Here is a 21,463-nt window from a genome sequence, read left to right on the forward strand (position 1 = left end):
CTAACAAATAGAAAAAACTTAACTTTATTGTTTTATTGAATTTAAATATTTAAAAGTTTAGCTAATAATATTATTTATATTAAATAGAATTTATTATTTTTATGATTAAAAAATAATTAGTTAATGAGAGTATTAGACTTGTACTATTATTCTCCATTTTGGTCATTTGGCTGATATTCTTTTGTGTCTTATTATCTTATGTTTTTTCGGTACTTTTCACGGGTTTCATAAAAAAGTAAAGGTTAGTTTATTTCACCCTGTTTGCCTTCACTCACCCATGATGAGGCAATTGATAACATAAACCAATTTCATCAAGTTTGATATTGAAATGATGCAATAATCAATAAAGAAGGAAAAGAGAGGTCACAGAAACAGAAAGAAGCATAAGTGGAGCTTTAAGATCCATGATGCTTAATGTCATACGCTTGAGTCAATTTCATTGAGTTGTTGTAGGAAATGTTTTTAACCAATGTTTTGTGTTGTGTGGTGTGTGTATATATATATATTTCAACCCTTTTGGTTTGCCTCAAAAAAAAAAAAAAAAAAAAAAAAAAAAAAAAAATCATAATTATAGATAAATAGTCGTGATGATTGGAGAGATTTAGTTAAGAGTGATGTTATTTGTCCCCCACATTTGATCCCACTTATTGAATAAACCCCATTAAAACTATCTACTTAGCTTTACGTGAAACTGACGATATCAAATCCAAGACTCCGTGATTTTCTCACAATTGTCCAACAAAGTTTACCTAAGTCAACAATATTAGATATTTTGTCAATCTAGATATAAGTGGTCAAAATTAATTGAAGTTACCCTTTCTAATATTAGATATTCTTTCATTTTTACTTGGAGGATAGAAGAAAAAGAATATAGAATGCTTTGTAATTATAGATTGTAATTCTTTGACAACATTGAAAGTGGTGTGCTACCTTTGTCTCAAAATGGAATTCAGATTTATAATTGTGGGAAATTAAAATCAGGGTTGCCCAAATCTCATATCCATTCTAGACCTAGGCATCCTCGAAGATTTATTAATTCGGAGATGTTCAAATCTCAAATCCCTACAAAGCTTGCATCCTCACTTTTGTATTTACGGATTAAAGATTGTCCATTGTTATGAAAACAATAGAAAAGGGGTAAAAGAAAATATTTTGAAGATTTATTTAACTTGAGTATAATACCTTGTATCTGTATTTCAAATCCAATTTTTCTTATTTGAAAAATAACTGAAAATGTCCACCCACCCAGTGTTTAATAAAAGTCCTAATTGAGCATAACTCTGTTTTGGAATAAATACAACGCATATTGGAGCAGAGTGATAACATAACATAGAAGAACAAAAATGCATAATGAATACTTCACCTTCACTCATACTATCTAGGATATAGCTCGGTAATTGAAACCTCATTTTGTGATAATGGGACTCCTTCACTTCGGTGTCGATTTAAGTTACTTGACCCAGAACGCTCTAAAGATGATGATGTGGTCACTGGTTTTGATGAATCATGCATATATTATTTTACACTTACATAGGTTAGAAGGTCGTCTGATTCGTCTTTGCTTCCAAAACCACTTCTCTTCTGACCACTTACAATTTCTAAAAATAGAACACCAAAGCTATAGATATCAGACTTAACTGAGAACCGTCCATACTTTACATACTCTGAAGCCATATACCCACTGCATATAATCATCAAGAAAACCAGTTTTGTTTCTCATTATTAAAATGATAGTGCTTTTCACTTTCCTCTTAGAATATGGAGACATAATTTTTTTTTTTTAATTGTTCTTATTAACCTATATATAGCATTTTGTCATAACACTTTTGAACATGAATTTCTTCCATATGTAAATAATTAAGCTTTATTTGTACTTACAAGGTTCCCACGACTTGATTTGTATCACTTTGGCTTTCATCTACTTCAAACAATTTTGTCATCCCAAAATCGGAAATTTTCGGATTCATGTCTGAATCTAACAAAATGTTACTTGCTTTGAGATCACGGTGAATAATTCGAAGTCTAGAGTCTTCATGGACATAGAGTAGCCCTCGAGAAATGCCCCCTATGATCTTGTAACGCCTTTCCCATTCCATATATTCACGCTTGATTGGATCTACAATTTGCAACATTATAGGATTTGAAATTGAAAACTAGAGAACTTAGCAAAAGCAGGTACACCAAGCTTGAATAACTAGTTCAAGCTTTCATCATAATCATATGTGCATAGGTATATTCATCCAACATCAGTAAATTACCAAGGGTCCATTTGTTTCAATATTTTCCCTTGTCATTTCCAAAATATACATTTGTTTTCCTATTCTGAAAATAATATTATATTTTATTCAATATAGTTTAAATCCCATAAGTTTGTTAATTTAACTAAACACCCCCCAAAAAAAAGTTTAGAAATTGACAAAAACACCCCACCACCCACATTTGCCTGATTCTGGCCACCACCGCTGGAAGGTGGCCGGAATCTAGTATAATGGCACACTATCGGTTGGATCTAGCCTGTAGTACGCTGATATAGCTTTTTCTGGCTAGATCTACCGTGGATCTGGCTAGAAAAGACCAGATCTACTACCAAAGATCTAGCCGTTGACGGCTAGATCTTTGGCCGTAACTAGTCATCAACGATGGCCATATCTTTGGCTGTCGTTGACGACCAAACACGGCCAGATCTAGCCGTTGATCTGACCTTTTCGGTCAGATCCACGATGGATCTCGTTGGAAAAGGTCATCTCGGTGCACGACATATCCAGTCGGTCGTGTGCCGATACGGCGACTCCAGCAACCCTCCGGTGGTGGTGGCCAACTATCGGTATTTAATGGGTGGATGGGGTGTTTTTGTAATTTTTAATGTTTTTATTATAGGGGTGTTTAGTAAATTAACAAACCTAGGGGGTGTTTTTGGTTATCTTTGTTAGGCATTCTTCCTAAATGAGATCACAAAGTAGAATCATACCGAATATGAACTGATCGAGACTTGAATTAGGCACAAATTCGTAGACGAGAATCCTTTCTTTTCCTTCCAAGCAAAAGCCCAGGAGCCTAACCAAATTTCTGTGCTGAAGTTTGGCAACTAGTAGAACCTCGTTCTTAAATTCTACTTCTCCTTGTTTAGAATTCTTAGACAGTCTCTTGACAGCTACTTGTTGTCCATTGGAAAGCATGCCCTGGCATATCAAGAAAATTTGAAAGCTTGTCTTCAAAGGTTTGAATTTAACACCTTCTTACATTGAAATTTCTTACCTTGTATACCACACCAAATCCACCTTGTCCAAGCTTATTATCATCAGAGAAGTTATCTGTGGCAATCTGGATGGTGCCAAAGTCGAACTGCAAGGACTCTGTATCTTTTATTTCTTCCACATCTCCATGAGATCAAGTAGTAAGCAACAACAAAACAACAATAGTTTAGTCTTATTCATGAGCTACTTCTCTTGTGCTTTTCTAAAATGGGTAAATTTTTACTTACTAAAACACCTCATTTGAAATCAGAATTCAGGAGTTATCCCCACCAGTTTTTCAAAATGGAAATCTATATTACTCAAGTTCAAGAAAAAAAACTTCCATTAAATCAGAACAGAGCCTAAGTCTTCTGAATAAGTAGAACAGAAACACCTAAGTCTTCTGAATAAGTAGAACAGAAACAAAACTAACTTACTTTCATTTTTCTCCTTCCGTTTCCTCCATCGTAAAAGGATGATGATGCCTATGATTAGTATCACAGATGTAACGACCGAAACAACCACTATAATGATGATAATATAATTATTCTTTCCTGCAGCATCCAAGAACTTTGTTCAGATTAAAACTTGTTGCAAAGTTAGATATCTCTATCTACTGAAGACAGTGAAGGAACTTTATTGTAAAGGTAACTCGTATCTATAGTGATTACCTTTCTGAGTTGTGGTATTGGTTGATGGTGTAGGAGGGGAGACTGGAGGTCCTGCAATTGAAGACTTGTAGAATTCGTTTGTCTCGTATCTAAAACTACAGCTTGGGGTAATTACTCTTCCACCTTGCCTTGTATCACAACAATTTGGCAAAAGTTTATTAGCATCAATGAGGCACTCATTGCATTTACTTTCGGTTAAGTCAGGAGTACACTGAACAAGTCCATATAATGTTACAATAGTTGAAACAGCTTCTTCTCCAGCAGCATACTTGTTAGAACCCCCAGCTGTAGCCTGACTTATTAGCCTCTGCAACAAGCTCTGCCGTGTCTGATTGAACTCTTCCACATTTTCTGTAATGTTACATAGTGAATACACAAAAAAATAAGGAGCGTTTTCCATTACGCCTATCATGTCATAGTATGCATAACGTAACATACAATTGGTATAGTTGTAATCATCATATCCGCCGATCGCCATCCTAAAGTTGGGACAGAGATATGCCAGGTTCCGAGTCGCGACAGTTACGGAATCGCGACAAGTGTCCGGATCCATGTCTGGTCTGCAGATTGCACTTCCATAAACTTTGTCAGGATTTTTCCCATAAGAGGAATGGTAAAATCCATTGTATATGGGGGTAGTGTTGGTGAGGGAATTTAGAAGGTGATTGAGGTTTGCCTTGTAAGTACTATTGGTGGTATAATTACCATTGTTGACATAACAGTCATGGTACAGAGATTGTAGCTCATCGGCAACGGTGAGATCAAAATAGTAAATGAAATATAGAGAAAGAAAGAAACGCAGTCTAGAGGAAGCCATAATTTTAATTTCTGACCTGTGCTCAACTGGTTTGGTGCATTGTATGAATTCATTACAGACCGATTGAACACGAATGCTGACATGACACGATTGACGTCTTGTGAAGTTCCTATCTAAAAACACGTTATCATGAAAAATCAAAGAGAAATATAATTTTATGAGATAAAGAAAATTATACTTTATTTAATATTTGTTTGAGCTATTTGTCATGACTAGTGTCACTGTCACCTAGTATTAAGATATAGACAGAACGCATCCAACCTCCAATTTTGACCCAACATTATAGAGAAAAAAGAGATAATACCGAAATGTAATTCCACAAACTTGTTGAAGACAAAAGGAAGTGAAGGCGTAAATAGTTTTTATATATATTTATACATATTTGTTTTTGGATTAAACTATTGTAACACAAATTTTTTATCCAGATTTGTAATAAAAATTTGTGATCATTGATTTATGATAATTCAATGGCTTAAAAATTGCTTAATTGGAATTAAGAAATAATTAACCTCAACTTCTTATCTAAATCCGTTGGATTATATTAAATCAAAGACTATAAATTTATGTTCCACCCTTCAACTAATCCCTCGGACCTTTGAAGTTGACGATCGGATAAGTCTCTTAGTGATCACCTTTATTAGCGTTAATAGGGATTTGAACTCAAGAACTCATATAATTTTTTTTGCTTTTTTACTATCAAACCAGCTGATGGTGGTTTATATTTAAGTTCTCAAACATTTAGGGTGCATATTGAAGCAATAAGTCGTAATTAAGTTATATAATAATTAATGTAAATGTAATTAGGGGCCATTAATAATCATAATTAACATTACTTAATTATTGATTATTGCTGCTTATAATTCGTACACTAATCCTACTGTACAAATCAAGCAAACAATCTGAGATTCAAGTTAATTAAACGCCATTTTCCACATTATAATCAAGTCAGCACTTAAGTATCAATTGCATATAAATTAAAGAAAAAAATTGAAATATATTTTATCCAGAAGAACTAGTTTCTGGGAGCCGATTTTGACTAATTCAGTTGTTTCATTATCAATCAAATTTCCACTGATTAGAAGATAAAAGTTTGGTGAATATTAGTCGCGATGATAAAACGACAAGGGTATGTTTGACTAGTACATGAAAATTAAATAAATGAAAAAAATATATCGACTATGTTTGGTTTATGTTAGGGCCAAAAATTGTCCTTAGCCCGAATAGGAAAACGGGCTCGACATTGAAGAAGAAGCCAAGCCCAATCCTGATATGACCCAACCAAATTAGGCCCATTCGGTACAAGATATAGCCAGCCCAAACCACGTGGGCACGAGCCTCCTAATCCTAGTCCATTTCCTAGGTCCATGGGCGAATCCAGAGCCCACAACCCCCTTAGAATACTTTCCTACTCCTGATCAATCTCCCATTCAAGGTCACCTTCCTATTCCTGATCACTTTCCTACTCGGAGTTACTCTCCTAATCAGAATCACCTTCCTATCCGGACACTGGTAAGACAGCTTACCACAGCCCTAATTCTTCTAGGGTTTGCATCAGAGTCATACTAGGACTCCTACTTCTACCAGGATTGGGAGACCAGACGACCACTATATAAACAGAGGCCAGCCCTCTCACAAGGGGGAGAGGACATTACACCTTCACACTGAACCTCTCTCAGCCTTGCTGACTTGAGCGTCGGAGTGCCTACGGCAAACACCACCCCGGTGTTTCCCGTTCGCTTCACGCGTGTGTTTCTCTATGTGTGCAGGTGCAGCGGATCGCTAGTGGCCTTAGCCTCACGGGATCAGACCCCCCTTCCGTACAGGTAGATTTTTACGTCTACAGTTTGGCGCCCACCGTGGGGCTCTAGCAATCATTCGGCTCGACGAACCTTGCTACGTGGAGGAACATTCCATGGCTGACAACTCCAATAATGCTAACCCTGGCCTCGAGGCCAAACTGGAAGCTCTAACTACTCTCATGCAACAAAACTTGGATAAGGTGGCGGCATTGGAAGCTGAGAACAATGCGATCCGGATAGAAAACGCATCTGTCAGGTCAGAAAACCAATCCCTCAAGGAGAAGGTAAGTCAATTATATGACCTAGAGTTCTTTCCCGGCCAAACACCCCTCAATCGGTTCCGCACCCCTATTCCGCCCATGCAACCTCTGCTTACGCCGAAGCCCCGACCCTCGGCCTCTGGCAAAAGGCCGCGTCCCTTAAACCTGTCTGCGGTCGACAATTCTGTCCTAATCCATGGAGATAAAGTTATGCCTGAAGAGCACCAATCAGTCGATTCATCCCAACATCAAGACCAAGACGATCCGGTGGCCGAGAGCCCTCATCCACAAGACCAGCTCAATCTAACCATCCCAACACATACTCCATTCGGCCCGGCTCATCCCCGTGGGATGAACGGCCAAACAAAACCAACAGCACCTGAGCCCATCCATCCTAACCAACCGAATGACTATCAGAGGACTCCCTTAACCATCCATGTAGGGCGAAACACCAGAACAGTGACCCTGGGAGTCATCCAAACGGAAGGAATGACCGAAGACTTATGCTCCCAAGGAACGCACAAAGGGACTCGTCAGCCTACCCCAAGAGGGATGACCCAACGGAATGTACCAAAGATAAGTGCAAAGGCCGACCCGGTCACACGGGATAACCTAGTGGCATCCCCCTCTCCTATGGAACAGGTGTTAGCCAAGAGATTGGCCGATGTGGAAGCAGTGATGTGACGCATTCCAGGAATGCCGGTCCTAACCAAGAAGAGCAGGCCCCATTGTTACGCGGATTCACCCTTCGTGGACGAGATCGCCCTGGCCGACCTGCCACAGAAGTTCACTATCCCCAACATGAAAATGTACGATGGCACAACCGATCTGGACGATCACATAGCCTCGTACAAACAACGGATGTTCACTGTCTCGATACCGCGACCGCTTAGGGAAGCCTGCATGTGCAAAAGTTTTGATTCAAGCTTATCCGGCCCAGCACTACAATGGTACACGAACCTCCCGAATGGATCCATCGATTCGTTCGCTCAACTCACCGACACGTTTGTGGAGCAGTTCGCCAGCAGCAAGAAACTCGAGAAGCTGTCAGCCGACTTGTACAGGGTATACCAGAGAAGGGGCGAGCCATTGAGAGAATATATCAGCAAATTCAACAAAGAGAAGATTTCCATCCCTTCCTATAACCTTGAGACAGCCGTAGACGCCTTCAAAAAAGGTCTCCTCCCGGATGGTGAACTATACAAAGAACTAACGAAGCTAGGTTGCACCACGATGGAAGACGCCTTGGCTAGAACAACAATTCAAATAAGGTGGGAGGAAGATGAGATGAATCAGACAATTCACGCCAGGTATGACTGAATGCAGAATGACAGGAGGCCAGAGCTCAGATCGATTGTAGGCCCTACAAGGTCACCAAAGAAGCAGGGAAGGGCGCCTACAAACTCCAGACCCCCGATGACAAAGACATCAACAACAGTTGGAATGTCGTTCACCTCAAACGCTACTACTTCTAGGTGAACCTTGTCTTTTTTTTCTGACCTGTGCTCAACTGGTTTGGTGCATTGTATGAATTCATTACAGACCGATTGAACACGAATGCTGACATGACACGATGACGTCTTGTGAAGTTCCTATCTAAAACACGTTATCATGAAAAACAGAGAAATATAATTTTATGAGATAAAGAAAATTATACTTTATTTAATATTTGTTTGAGCTATTTGTCATGACTAGTGTCACTGTCACCTAGTATTAAGATATAGACAGAACCGCATCCAACCTCCAATTTTGACCAACATTATAGAGAAAAAAGAGATAATCGAAATGTATTCCACAACTTGTTGAAGACAAAAGGAAGTGAAGGCGTAAATAGTTTTTATATTATTTATACATATTTGTTTTTGGATTAACTATTGTAACAAATTTTTATCCAGATTTGTAATAAAAATTTGTGATCATTGATTTATGATAATCAATGGCTTAAAAATTGCTTAATTGGATTAAGAAATAATTACCCTCAACTTCTTATCTAAATCCGTTGGATTATATTAAATCAAAGACTATAAATATGTTCCACCCTTCAACTAATCCCTCACCTTTGAAGTTGACGATCGGATAAGTCTCTTAGTGATCACCTTTATAGCGTTAATAGGGATTTGAACTCAAGAACTCATATATTTTTTTTTTTTTGCTTTTTTACTATCAAACCAGCTGATGGTGGTTTATATTTAAGTTCTCAAACATTTAGGGTGCATATTGAAGCAATAGTCGTAATTAAGTTATATAAATTAATGTAAATGTAATTAGGGGCCATTAAATCAAATTAACATTACTTAATTATTGATTATTGCTGCTTTAATCGTACACTAACCTACTGTACAAATCAAGCAAAACATCTGAATTCAGTAATTAAACGCCATTTTCCACATTATAATCAAGTCAGCACTTAAGTATCAATTGCATATAATTAAAGAAAAAATTGAAATATATTTTATCCAGAAGAACATTTTCGGGAGCCGATTTTGACTAATTCAGTTGTTTCATTATCAATCAAATTTCCACTGATTAGAAGATAAAAGTTTGTGAATATTAGTCCCGATGATAAACGACAAGGGTCTGTAAATTCTACTTCTCCTTGTTTAGAATTCTTAGACAGTCTCTTGACAGCTACTTGTTGTCCATTGGAAAGCATGCCCTGGCATATCAAGAAAATGTGAAAGCTTGTCTTCAAAGTTTTTCTCCTTCAAGACGATCTAAGGTTTGAATTTAACACCTTGTTACATTGAAATTTCTTACCTTGTATACCACACCACATCCACCTTGTCCAACCTTATTATCATCTAAGAAGTTATCTGTGGCCATCCAGATGGTGCCAAAGTCGAACTGCAAGGACTCTATATCTTCTATTTCTTCCATATCTCCATGAGATCAAGTAATAAGCAACAACAAAACAACAATAGTTTAGTCTTAGAATGAGGCGAATGCTAACTCATCATACTTTTCATGAGCTACTTCTATTGTGCTCTTCTACTAGTAAATTTTTACTTACTAAAACATCTTAATTGAAATCAAAATTCAGGAGTTAACCCCACCAGCTTTTCAGAGGTGGAAATATGTATTACTCAAGTTCAAGGAAAAAACTTCCATTAAATCAGAACAGAGCCTAAGTCTTCTGAATAAGCAGAACAAAAACAAAATTAGCTTTCTTTCATTTTTCTCCTTCCTTTTCCTCCATCTTAAAAAGATGATGATGCCTATGGTTAGTATCACAAATCTACCGACCGAAACAACCGCAATAATGATGATAATAATATTCTTCTTTCCTGCAGCATCCAAGAACTTTGTTCAGATTAAAACTTGTTGCAAAGTTAGACAACTCTATCTACTGAAGACAGTGAAGTAACTTTATTGAAATTTTGGAACCTTACAAATTGTTTAAACATGTATCTTGATAACTTGTTCACAAAATTTTAAATTGTAAAGGTAACTCGTATCTATAGACCTTTCTGAGTTGTGGGACTGGTTGACGGTGTAGGAGAGGAGACTGGAGGTCCTGCAATTGAAGACTTGTAGAATTCGTTTGTCTCGTATCTAAAACTACAGCTTGGGGTAATTACTCTTCCCCCTTGCCTTGTATCACAACAATTTTGCATGAATTTGATAGTATCAATGAGGCACTCATTGCATTTACTTTCGGTTAAGTCAGGAGTACACTGAACAAGTCCATATAATGTTACAGTATCTGAAACAGCTTCTTTTCCAGCAGCATACTTGTTAGAACCCCCAGCTGCAGCCTCACTGCCGTGTCCACATTTTCTGTAATGTTACTTAGTGAATACACAAAAAAAATAAGGAGCATTTTCCATTACGCCTATTATGTCATAGCTTGCATAACGTAACATACAATTAGTATAGTGTCTATCATCATATCCGTCGATCGCCATGCTAAAGTTGGGACAGAGAGATGTCAGGTTCCGAGTCGCGACAACTATCCGGATCCATGTCTGGTCTGCAGATTGCACTTCCATAAACTTTGTCGGGATTTTCCCCATAAGAGGAATGGTAAAATCCATTGGCTATGGGGGTAGTATTGGAGAGGGAATTTAGAAGGTGATTGAGGTTTACATGGTAAGTACTATTGGTGGTATAATTACCATTGTTGACATAACAGTCATGGTGCAAAGATTCTAGCTCATCAGCAATGGTGAGATCAAAATAGTAAATAAAATATAGAGAAAGAAAGAAACACAGTCTAGAAGAAGCCATAATTTTAATTTTTGAACCCATGCTTAACAGGACTAGTGCAGAGAGTTTTGTCGTAAGGACTAATGTACTCTCATATAGTATTATTGATTATGATATAAACAGAACACATCCAACCTCCAATTTTGACCCAAAATTATTAAAATAAAAAAATAAAAGAGAAAAAAGAGATAATTTCGAAATGTAATTCCACAGACTTGTTGGAAACTAAGAAAGTGAAGACCTACATAGTTTTATATATATTTATTTTTGGGTTAAGCTATTATTATTTATTACACAGATTTGTGATACAAATTTATGACCATTGATTCATGATAATCTAGTGGTTTAAAAATTGTTAGTTGGGATTAAAAAATGACTAACTCTAACTTCTTATTTAAATCCGTTGGATTATATTGAATCAAAGGCTATAAATTTTGGCTCCAAATCTAGGTCAAAATTTTGTATTATTGCAATTATAACTTAAGGTAGTGGCATTTTAATGGTCAAAACAAGTCAAATTTCTCATAGAGAGGATGAAACGTGGATAGTTTTCAATACCAAGGATACTAATTTTGATTCGCTAAACTTAGGGTGAGAAAATATATTTCGACCTTTGTTAAATGATTGAAACCGTTTTGGGTAAGCTATAAGCCCATGTCTGTTTAACACAAATGAAAAAAAGGGTTCCTCTGGTTTGATTATATATAATGCAAAAATTTAGGGTGCATATTAAAGCACACCCATGCCATATTTGGAGCCATACATTTAATTATTCAAACATTCAGGGTGCAATAAATCGTAATTAAGATATGTAATAATTAATGTAAATATAATTAGGGGCCATTAATAATCATAATTAACACTACTTATTATTAATTACTGTTGCTTATAATTCGTACACTGATCTTACTGATACAAATCAATCTAACGATCTGTTCAAGTCAATTCAATTCCATTTTCCACATTCTAATTAAGTCAGCACTTACGTATTAATTGCATACAAATTAAAAAAAAAATTGAATTGCAATGTATTTTATCCAGAAGAAGTAATTTCCGGGAGCCGATTTTGACTAACTCAATTGTTCATTATCAATCAAATTTCCACATTGGTTAGGAGATAAAAGTCTGGTCAATATTAGTCACGATGTTAGTCCAAACTCCAAACGAAATTTGGTGACCCAACAAGAGAAATCAACCAAGTCCAAGTCTTTTCCAGCAATAATCCAGGTCAAACCAGACTAGACAGTGATAGAAATTTTCTTTATTTTTGAGGAATTTCCCGCGATCCCCGTTTAATAAAATCGGAGGAAGGGCCTAGGATAGGGCTGCCTGATGTTTTGGGGTTGTCGTCCCTATATATTAGTGAAAATGTCAGCTGTGAATAATAAATATTGCTATATTATGTTTGGTATAAAAGTTAACTGAACAAAATTACTTTACATAATTAACATATTCAAATTTGACTAATAGCCAACTTTAAATAACCACCAGCCTTATGATCAGACGATAAGACTTTAATTATCTTTGTGTTCGAGTCACACAAAATGATCATTTATCACATTTGTGATTTCTTTGATCTATTGAGTTTGTAAAGTGTTTAATTGATGATAGAGATTAGTTGAGATGTACGTAAGTTGGCTTGGACATTCCGTTTCTCAAAAAAAAAAAAAAAAAAAAAATAATGTTGTTGTAATACATAATTCTAAAAAGTGAAAATCTTTGTTAGTTGCAGATGCCTACTTTCCTCTAATTAGTTGTAGCACGCTGAAAAGTATTGCAAAGTTGTGGCAAATTAAATCCTTTCTGTGACATTATATATCCCATCGTAAAAGACATTTTCTTTGTAGTGCCATATAAAATAGTTTAATTAGAAGGCATTCAAGTTCTTTTTAGAAATCATCAAAATTTATGTTATGATTATTATTTTATTTAAAAAAAAAAAAAAAAAAACCTATCACGCATGAGAGATGATGCTTGAATTTGAGGTCAACTGCGTCAGTATTCTACAAGCATAGAGGTGGAACCAAAGCCGGGCTGCAGCCCCTGTCAAAATTTTCTTAATTTTTTTTGGAATATATAGGATGAGTTTTGGGGAAACAAAGAAAATCAATTGTTGTAGGTTATATTATAAAAACTTGGTTTAAATATTGGGATTTGTATTTGTGCTAATTCTTTCAACAAAACTAAAGATGAAAGGTGAATTCTACAAGTTGCGTAATTGTCTATATTGAAAGAAAATTTGCTTAGAATATTGATTTGGATTCAATGATTGATTAGTTTCACTCTTTAAAGCATTGTAAAACACAACTTCAATTTACCCTGCATTTTCCTTTACTTTTTTATCATATAATTAGAGATTTTTTAGATAATAAAACAAATTTCAAAGGATTAAGGCTCATTATGTCCCCATTAGTGTATAGTTTTTTCCTATTAATAATTTTTTTCATATATTATTAAGTATTATTTTGAATAAAATTCCTGGTTTCGCCCTTGTTCTAGCATATGCATGACTCATGATACTCAGCTATTTATTTTTTCGAATATAATTAATAAACGGATTGGCACTTCATATTCAAATATAATAAAGAAAAGTTGTTTTATATGTAAATTGTAATGACTGGAAGGATTTTTGTTCTCTTCATAAAAAATATTGCACTACATCAATATTTCATCTCATTTAAGTAAAACACAACGTTTTGCATAAATGGTGAATGACACTGATACAGCTTTGTTTACTCTAAAAAAATGCCGAAGTAGAAGACAAATATTGCAAAATCAACAATGGAACTGCAATGTGGACAACAGTTTGAGACAGGTTACTCTCTCTTCCTGCGAATACTATAAATACAATCTGATTAGCAGAGTAACGCAATATTGAGTTCAAACAACTTTCTATTAGATAGATGAATGCATAAAAAAATGTTTGTGGCTTCCTCAAATCTCTGTTTGCAATTAAACAAAATCTTTTGTTGTCATTCTGTAAAGAGTATTTTTCGCAGGGCGTATTCATGCAGAACAAGTAAACAGTTATAAAGATCGATTTTAAATATAGAGCAAGGTAGACCTCATTTTTGTGATGCATCAAGCATGAAATATACCTCTCTGTGTTGCAGAATTAGTTGGCGACGGAGGTGGAGGTGGAGATTGCGTGGGTTCTTCCGATGCTGCCGGGTGACTTGCTGGTGATGATGATGGTGTCGGTGAAGACGATGATGGTGATTGTGGTGATGGTGTTGGTGAAGACGATGATGGTGATTGTGGTGATGGTGTTGGTGAAGATGATGATGTTGAGGGTGAGGGTGAGGGTGTTGCCGCATAAACTGTAGAGTCATAGAAAATACCTTTCTCGTACCTAAAATTACAACTAGGTGCAATGACTCTCCCTCCTTGTCTTCCATCACAACATTGCGGAATCAATGAAGTCGCATTATTTAGGCAGTCAACACATTCCTGCTCAGACAAGTCGGGAGTACACTGCATAAGTGCATATATGGACTGAGAGCTTGGCGTAGTTGAATTTCCTGTTGCAAACTTACGAAGAGGACCACCAGAGGCTGCTTTTTTTGTCAAGTTATTTAACAACTTTCCCAGGACTTCACGGAATTGACTCACTTCCGACACATTATTCACATTATACATCCAAGCATAAGGCGTATATTCCATATTACCAAACAAGGAACGATTTGAGTACCTTAACATACAATCGTCGTACCATACAACGGCTTCTTTCTGGTTGGGACATCTTTTTGTGAGCTGAAGAGATGAATTTTTGATACAACTATGGCAGATATCCGGCTTAACATCTCCTCTAAAAAGTGCCATTGCGTTAACTTTGTCAGTATTTCGGCCATACGAGGCGTTGTAGAAGCCATAGTCGATTTCATTGTTAGAAGTGAGAGAGGAGAGGAGGCGATTGAGGTTTGCCTGGTAACTACTATTTGCGGTGAAGTTTCCCTTGTCATTTAAACAGACGTTCGACAGCAGTTCATTCTGGGCAATGGTGAGAGAAAAAAGGTATATAACAATGGAACACGAGATGAAAAGCAATTTTGGAGAAGCCATTGCTGTAGATAGTATCACTCACCTTACTTTTGTGGCCTTTAAATACCAAACTTAATGACTGATTGTTGTTTGAAATGGTCAATTACTCTGGTGTACCAGAAGCAATTTAAGTGGTCAGTGCAATGTTTGCTTTCATGTCACGTGAACTGTATTCTTCCAATCTTCGATGTTTGGGCCCATTTTACTGAGACTCTTACAGTCACAGCTTAAGATGATTTTACACGTCAATTTGATTCAATAAGCGATTGTAACAAGGAATTTTAATTGTTTAAGACAAACTTCAAGACTACACTAAGATCTTTGGAAACCTTTCAATCTAACATTTGGATTTTTCTCTGAATTTAAATTTGTTTTAGCCATTTTGAAAATTTTTATAATATATTTCAATACTACAGGATCAAAATTTTTGTGCATTATATATCTGTTATTCACAAGCGTTCATGAATATATGGTACTACTACAGCCATTTACTTCTAATTTTTAGTATTCCTTTAATTATGGGTTGACTGGTCTTTGCCCAAAGTGACCACTCAATTTCTAAACTCTTACCTAACATTACCTTGTTTGATTAGAAGACTTTCACTATATATTTAAAACATCTGGAAAAAACTTTAATTGCAAAGACAGTGAAGAACGGAGCAAGAAGACCTAGACTAAGTAATAACAATGAAAAGATAATGCACAAGTATGACCATGTTTTGGGTTCAAAATACTAATTTCCAGCTTGAGAAAGTCTTCTATAATCATGGTTCTTAGCTTTTCACCAGGATTGACGTTAGAACAAAGGAAACTTTTAAAAACCATAACCGTAAGATCTTCTCTTTTATTTTTTCACCATTATTTATCTTTATTTTTAAATATGTGAAGCTCTGTCCATTAAGATCATGAAATCTCTACCTTTGCTAACTAGATTTTCATCAAAGACATAACTTGAATTTAAAATGAATAAGAAGTAATTACAATCTTATTATTTTGGATTGCTTTTGTTAGGTTTAGAGCAAAACAGAAGAAAAAGACGATGAAGAGAAGAGAAAGAGGAGTAAACTGAATATGTTTCTTTTCTGTATTTTTCACAAAATAAGTACAGTTTACAATGAGGCTTTTATAAGCTGCAGTAAGCTTATTGTTGAGTTGAAAGATAGCCAACATTTACCGGCAGTAACAACTGCTTTAACAAACTTAACAGAGTCTTAAACAGACTCTTAACTTCTTTACTAATATCTTCCCTCAAACTAAACTGGGTAAGACTCTTTGCTTCTTTACTACTATCTTCCCTCAAACTAAACTGGGAAAGATTGTTACATTTGTTCTTGCTGACCTCGTCCCTCAAAATGAACTGGGAATTGTTTCTTTTGTACAATCATCTGCCACTTTTACTATCATCTTTCCACAAATTGAGCAGGAGTATTTCATCACATGTAACTGATTGTCAACAACATTAACTGAACACTACACCAGCAGCAACTGATCTAAAACTGAAACTTATGCAACTAACCTCAAGTAAACTGTCACTACACCAGCAACAACTTATCCCAAGTGAAAACTTACATCAACTGAACACTATAGCATTTGCAAACATGACAGCAAACGGATTACCTTTAGCACCACCATCTCAGTGAAGTTTACATTAGCACCAATGATCTCAAGTGAAGTTTACTGCATTTCCAAACATGACAGCAACCATTAGCCCCAACTAATCTCAACTGAATGACAGCTAATTGTAGCAGCTGATCTCAAGTAAACTGACATCAAATCACCACTATACGAGCAGCAACAAATCTCAATAGTAATTGATTATCAATCAACCTGATCAACCTACCATCAAGCAATTAACAGCCCTTTTAACACACAACACCAACAACAACTAATCTCACGCAATAACTGATTATCATCACCCTGATCGAACTGTATCAGGCAGTAAGCAGCCCCTTTTAACACCAACACCATCAACATCATCAGCTTTTTAACACACAACACCAACAACTAAACTCAAGCAGTCGATTATTTCAACCTGATCATAATTAAGCAACCTTTTAGCACACAGACCTTGAACATTGTAGTATACACCCAGTTAGAGGTGGAAATTTGGGCCGGGTTAGGCGGTCAACCCTAACCCAGCCCGAGAAAATGCGGGTTAAACCCGGCAGCAACCCTCGGGCGGCCGAGCTGCACAATGGCAACCCCAATCCGACGGTTGCTGTTTTGTCTCTTTTGCAAGAGACTTGGCAACCCCCGGGTTGGCTTTGTGCCCCCCGGCAGGTTTACGTTACACCCGCCCAACCCGGCGTTGGCCGAAAAAATAAAAAAAAAAATTTTTTTTATTTTTCAAATTACTCCTTTACCCTTGAAATTAGCCGTTGGAGGGTCTTTTTCGTCATTTTTTCTTCCCATTTTTTCCTATAAATTGGCCTTAAACTCTCACACTTTTCTCACAACTCAAATTCTCTCATTCTCTCGTATTCTCTAATCTCTAATCTCTCAATTATTCATTTATTAGTTTTTGCATTTGCTCATATTTTAATTTTATTAGTTTTTAAAATTTTTAATTCATATTTCCAATTTTCCAAATTCTAATTTCCGTCCTCCACCTCTTTCTTTAATTTTTATTTCTTCTACATCAATTTTTTTTTTCAACTACAATGGATAGATATTTCTCTCCCATCAATTACAATGATGACGGAAACTACTATCCTAGTCCTATCCTGCTGATTTACTAACATAAATGCAGGAGGAGATTCAAATAGTCCCGCTTTCCCATTCTCAGAATCCGATACACCTCAAACTATGCCCCCGATTCCAACAGTTCCCGGTGGTTCTAGAAGTCGTCCTTGTAATCTCGTGCTCATCAACTTCATTTCAAGCTGAGGCGGGATCATCAACTACCGTCGGAAGCGAAACAGACACACATCAACGTTTGGCGCATTTTGACAAGTTTTACGAGACAAAAAATGGCGTTCAAGTCAAGAAAGCAGATGCAAATACTGTGGAAATATTTATAAGCTGATTCAGTAATGGTACTAGTACTTTAAAAAGGCATGCTAATAAACATATTAATCAACATGGAAATAGAGAAAGCAGTCAAACTCAAATAACTAATATGGTTATTGACGTTATAGTTCTGATGCATATAGGGAACAGTTAGCTTTATATATTGCTGCAACTGATCAACCTATTAATAGGCTGAAGATAAATATTTTGAAAGATTTGTTCAAAATTCATTTTTTCAGGATTTAAAAGTTATTCTAAAACTTCAACTAGAAATGACTTTATAAAATTGTTTAAAAAAATGAAATTAGAATTAAAAAATAAAATACATACTTGTCATATTAGTGTGGCTCAAACTGCCGAATTTGGAGTGGTAGAGCTAAACAAGATTATATTTGTATGACTAGTCATATTTTATAATGAATGTAAATTAAATAATCTTTATTAGGATTTAATTAATGGATGTTGATCATAGTGGTGAACAAATTTATAATAAAATTGTTGAAGTTTTAGAAGATTATGATGTTGTTAGTAAAGTGATAATTTTAACTTTAGATAATGCAAGTTCTAATAGTAAAGCTATAGATTATTTTCAAAATAATTATCCTTTATATAATAATTTGAAGTTTTTTCACCAACGTTGTGCATGCCATATTATTAATTTAATTGTGAAAAGTGGTATGAACAATTAAAGAAAATATTAATAGAATTAGATTGTTTAGCTTGGATTACTAGTAGTAATAAAGAAATGTTGAATTTCAAGACGCTTGTAAAAATCAAATATGTCTCCTAGAACTTTTGCATTAGACATGCCTGTTGATGAATAGTACTTATTTGCTTGATTCATGTTTACCTTATGCTAATATAATTAGTTATTTTGTAGCAAATAATAGAGTCCTCATTATTTGGTAGAAAATGATTGGCAAATAGCTAAATATTTCATTCTTTTTTTAAACTTTTTACCAATCTACTTTACAACTTTCTGGTGTGTATTATCCTATTAGTCCATTGGTAATACATACAATATAAAAATTTCCGAGTTATTTATAAAAACAAAGACAATGTAATTTAAATGCACCGATAAGCAATGGAATTTTTTTTTTTAATATTGGGAGGTGCTAGATTTGATCTAGAATTAAATTAGCAGGTTTATGGTTTTGACAATTTGTGAAAATTTACAAACCGAAGTATGTGCCAATCAAATAGGAGAGGTAAAAAATACATTTTTCGAAGTTTATTTCCAGTATGAAAACAGGTATGGGAACTCGCAAAGAGGCGAAACATCCAGGGAAGCTGCATCAGAAGAACAAATGAAGCTTCTACTCTTGGGGTGCACTGAATAGCCGAAAGGACCCGAATCCAAGTACAACCTCCTCTTCGAGGCTCCACCAACAACAACAACAACAACTAATGTACTGTCTTCCATGCAGTCGCAGAGTAATGAGCTTCAATTATTTGGCAACCCCTGAAATGTTACCATAGATCCACAACAGAGGCCAACATTGATCTCTTAACTATTGGAGAGCCAGAAAATGTATTTTTTCGGTATTATCAAGACTTGCCTTGGATTTTTTCGCTGTTCCTGTCTCAACCGTCTCATCCGAACAAACATTTAGTGCAAGTGGAAGATTTTAAATGAAAGGAGGACTAAACTACTCACCACAAATGATTGAAGTCCTCACATGTCTTCGAGATTGGAACGGTCGCGCCATCAAGGTCAATACGAGTTGTCGACGATACTTTAATAGAATCATTTCAATTTTAATATAGATGAACGGATGCGAGGTCCTAGTGAACCCCAAAATTAGTTGTTTTGTAAATTGTAACTTGTAAATTAATTGTCAATTATTGCACTCTTTTTTCCTTACAAAGTTTTTGTCCTATTGGTTTTTTCTTGGTGGTTTTTTTAACGAGCAATAATTATTGTAATTTCTTATTTTATTTTTAATAAATGAATAAATTTATTATTCTTATATTACAATTTTAATGTATTAAAATGATTAATATTTGGAATGTTAACAAAAAAAAAATTTTAATTTAATTATTGATATTTGAAAAGAAATTAACAATTAACTAAAAACAATTAATTTATAAATTGTTAATTATTTATTTGAAAAGTTAATTACATTAAACTAATAAAAAATAAAACAAACAAAAATAAAAAAAAAGTCAAAAAGCGATTAACCCGACCTAACCCGCGCCAACCCGGTGGGTTAGGGTTGGCAGTTCGGGTTGGGCCACCAATTCTCTAATGTTGGCGGGCCTAACCCACCCGCCAATGTCGCCGGGGGGTCAGCAACCGACCCGCCATTTGCAGCAACCCGTCGCGGGCTGGTCGGGTCGGGTGGGGCCGGCGGGTTGCTTTTCCACCTTTACACCCAGTCTGAATATGTATATGATTATCACTTCTATTTATCTTTAGTGACCTCAGGAAGAGATTCAACTGTACCAGCAGCATTTGTACCTTGTAGTTTGTTTCTAAGAAATTCAAACCTTAAGTAGACAGGATTTAGTGAATATATCCACTGTTTGATGTTCAGTAGTTACATATTAAACTTTCACATACTAGAAGCAACTTGTTCTCTATATAGTGTGCATCGAGTTCAATGTGTTTAGTCCTAGCATAAAAACTAGATTTGATGCAAGAGAGCCAGCACTCTAATTATCACACCAAAGAACTGGGATTTCAGGAGGATTCAAACCAATTTCAGAGAATAGACTTCTGAACCAGGCTACTTCTGTAGCTCCTTGAGCAAGGGCTCTATATTGAACCTCTATAGAGGAAGCTTACGAGAGCTCCATTGCTATAAGTTTGAGCCAAGAAATAAGCAGCAGCCATTAGTGGATCTTCTGTCCTGAATACTCTCTGCCCAGTCAGCATCGGTGTAGCACTCTAGGTGAAATCTGTGAACTTTGCTGAATTGAATTCCAAAGTTTGTTGTCCTTTTAAGGTATCTAAGAAGTCTTTTACAAGCTTGCTAATGTAGTTGAGTAGGAGCCTTAAGGAATTGACTTAATTTATTGACTAAGTAGGCTATATCAGGTCTTGACAAAGTTAGATATTGTAGGGCTCCAATGGTGCTTCTATAAAGTGCTAGATTATCAAATAACTCACTATCCTCAAAGGTTAATTTGTTGCCTATAGCTATCAGTGTAGAACATGCCTTGGAGTCCAGCATTCCAGTTTTTACTAGAAGATCTTTGGCATATTTTTCCTGACTCATATGAATGCTTGAGTCATGGCTAAGAACTTCAAAGCCTAGAAAATATTTCAGGGAACCCAAAGTCTTCAAGGCAAACTCAATATTCAGTTTGTGCATAATTTCACTCACAAATGTAGCATCACTACCAGTTAGGAGAATATCATCTACATAGACAACAGCATAAGCAACCTGATCATTTTGTTTGTAAATAAATAGACTAGAGTCAG

General features: G+C 35.8%; 3 protein-coding genes across 5 annotated transcripts; all 3 read right to left on the reverse strand.

The window, feature by feature from the left end:
- Window positions 1–1,188: 1,188 nt before the first annotated feature.
- On the reverse strand, window positions 1,189–8,338 carry LOC116118758 (cysteine-rich receptor-like protein kinase 25). 2 transcript variants are annotated; one of them, XM_031404732.1, is made up of 7 exons: window positions 8,281–8,338; window positions 3,905–4,737; window positions 3,671–3,787; window positions 3,256–3,377; window positions 2,969–3,179; window positions 1,879–2,116; window positions 1,189–1,681 (listed from the first exon to the last, which is right to left on the reverse strand). In XM_031404732.1, exons 2-7 carry the CDS (start codon window positions 4,719–4,721, stop codon window positions 1,516–1,518), a joined length of 1,671 nt encoding a protein of 556 aa, XP_031260592.1. In that variant the 5' UTR covers window positions 4,722–4,737; window positions 8,281–8,338; the 3' UTR covers window positions 1,189–1,515. The 2 variants fall into 2 exon arrangements, with proteins under 2 accessions (XP_031260592.1, XP_031260593.1); XM_031404733.1 differs by lacking the exon at window positions 8,281–8,338 and having other exon boundaries at window positions 1,189–1,598; window positions 3,905–4,811.
- A 1,897-nt stretch (window positions 8,339–10,235) lies between these two features.
- On the reverse strand, window positions 10,236–11,028 carry LOC116118766 (cysteine-rich receptor-like protein kinase 6). Its single transcript, XM_031404740.1, has 2 exons — window positions 10,700–11,028; window positions 10,236–10,557 (listed from the first exon to the last, which is right to left on the reverse strand). Exons 1-2 carry the CDS (start codon window positions 11,026–11,028, stop codon window positions 10,236–10,238), a joined length of 651 nt encoding a protein of 216 aa, XP_031260600.1.
- A 2,652-nt stretch (window positions 11,029–13,680) lies between these two features.
- LOC116118759 (cysteine-rich repeat secretory protein 38-like) lies at window positions 13,681–15,107 on the reverse strand. 2 transcript variants are annotated; one of them, XM_031404735.1, is made up of 2 exons: window positions 14,085–15,107; window positions 13,681–13,815 (listed from the first exon to the last, which is right to left on the reverse strand). In XM_031404735.1, the coding sequence occupies exons 1-2, from the start codon at window positions 15,046–15,048 to the stop codon at window positions 13,724–13,726; spliced, it is 1,056 nt and encodes a 351-aa protein (XP_031260595.1). In that variant the 5' UTR covers window positions 15,049–15,107; the 3' UTR covers window positions 13,681–13,723. The 2 variants fall into 2 exon arrangements, with proteins under 2 accessions (XP_031260595.1, XP_031260594.1); XM_031404734.1 differs by having other exon boundaries at window positions 13,681–13,824.
- Between the last annotated feature and the right edge of the window lie 6,356 nt (window positions 15,108–21,463).

Source organism: Pistacia vera, unplaced genomic scaffold (assembly GCF_008641045.1).
Source record: "Pistacia vera cultivar Batoury unplaced genomic scaffold, PisVer_v2 Contig859, whole genome shotgun sequence".
Lineage (NCBI taxonomy): Eukaryota > Viridiplantae > Streptophyta > Magnoliopsida > Sapindales > Anacardiaceae > Pistacia > Pistacia vera.

Bases quoted from the DNA above. Each gene is read 5' to 3' on its own strand.
- LOC116118759 (XM_031404734.1), bottom strand. From the start codon at position 15,048: ATGGCTTCTCCAAAATTGCTTTTCATCTCGTGTTCCATTGTTATATAC. The intron at 13,825-14,084 runs GTATATTTCATG...TTGTATTTATAG, and splicing joins TAATTCTGCAACACAGAGAG to TATTCGCAGGAAGAGAGAGT.
- LOC116118758 (XM_031404732.1), bottom strand. From the start codon at position 4,721: ATGGCTTCCTCTAGACTGCGTTTCTTTCTTTCTCTATATTTCATTTAC. The intron at 3,378-3,670 runs GTAAGTTAGTTT...GATCTCATGGAG, and splicing joins ACGGAAGGAGAAAAATGAAA to ATGTGGAAGAAATAAAAGAT. The intron at 3,180-3,255 runs GTAAGAAATTTC...TTGATATGCCAG, and splicing joins GATTTGGTGTGGTATACAAG to GGCATGCTTTCCAATGGACA.
- LOC116118766 (XM_031404740.1), bottom strand. From the start codon at position 11,028: ATGGGTTCAAAAATTAAAATTATGGCTTCTTCTAGACTGTGTTTCTTT. The intron at 10,558-10,699 runs GTCCCAACTTTA...GTAACATTACAG, and splicing joins TCGGAACCTGACATCTCTCT to AAAATGTGGACACGGCAGTG.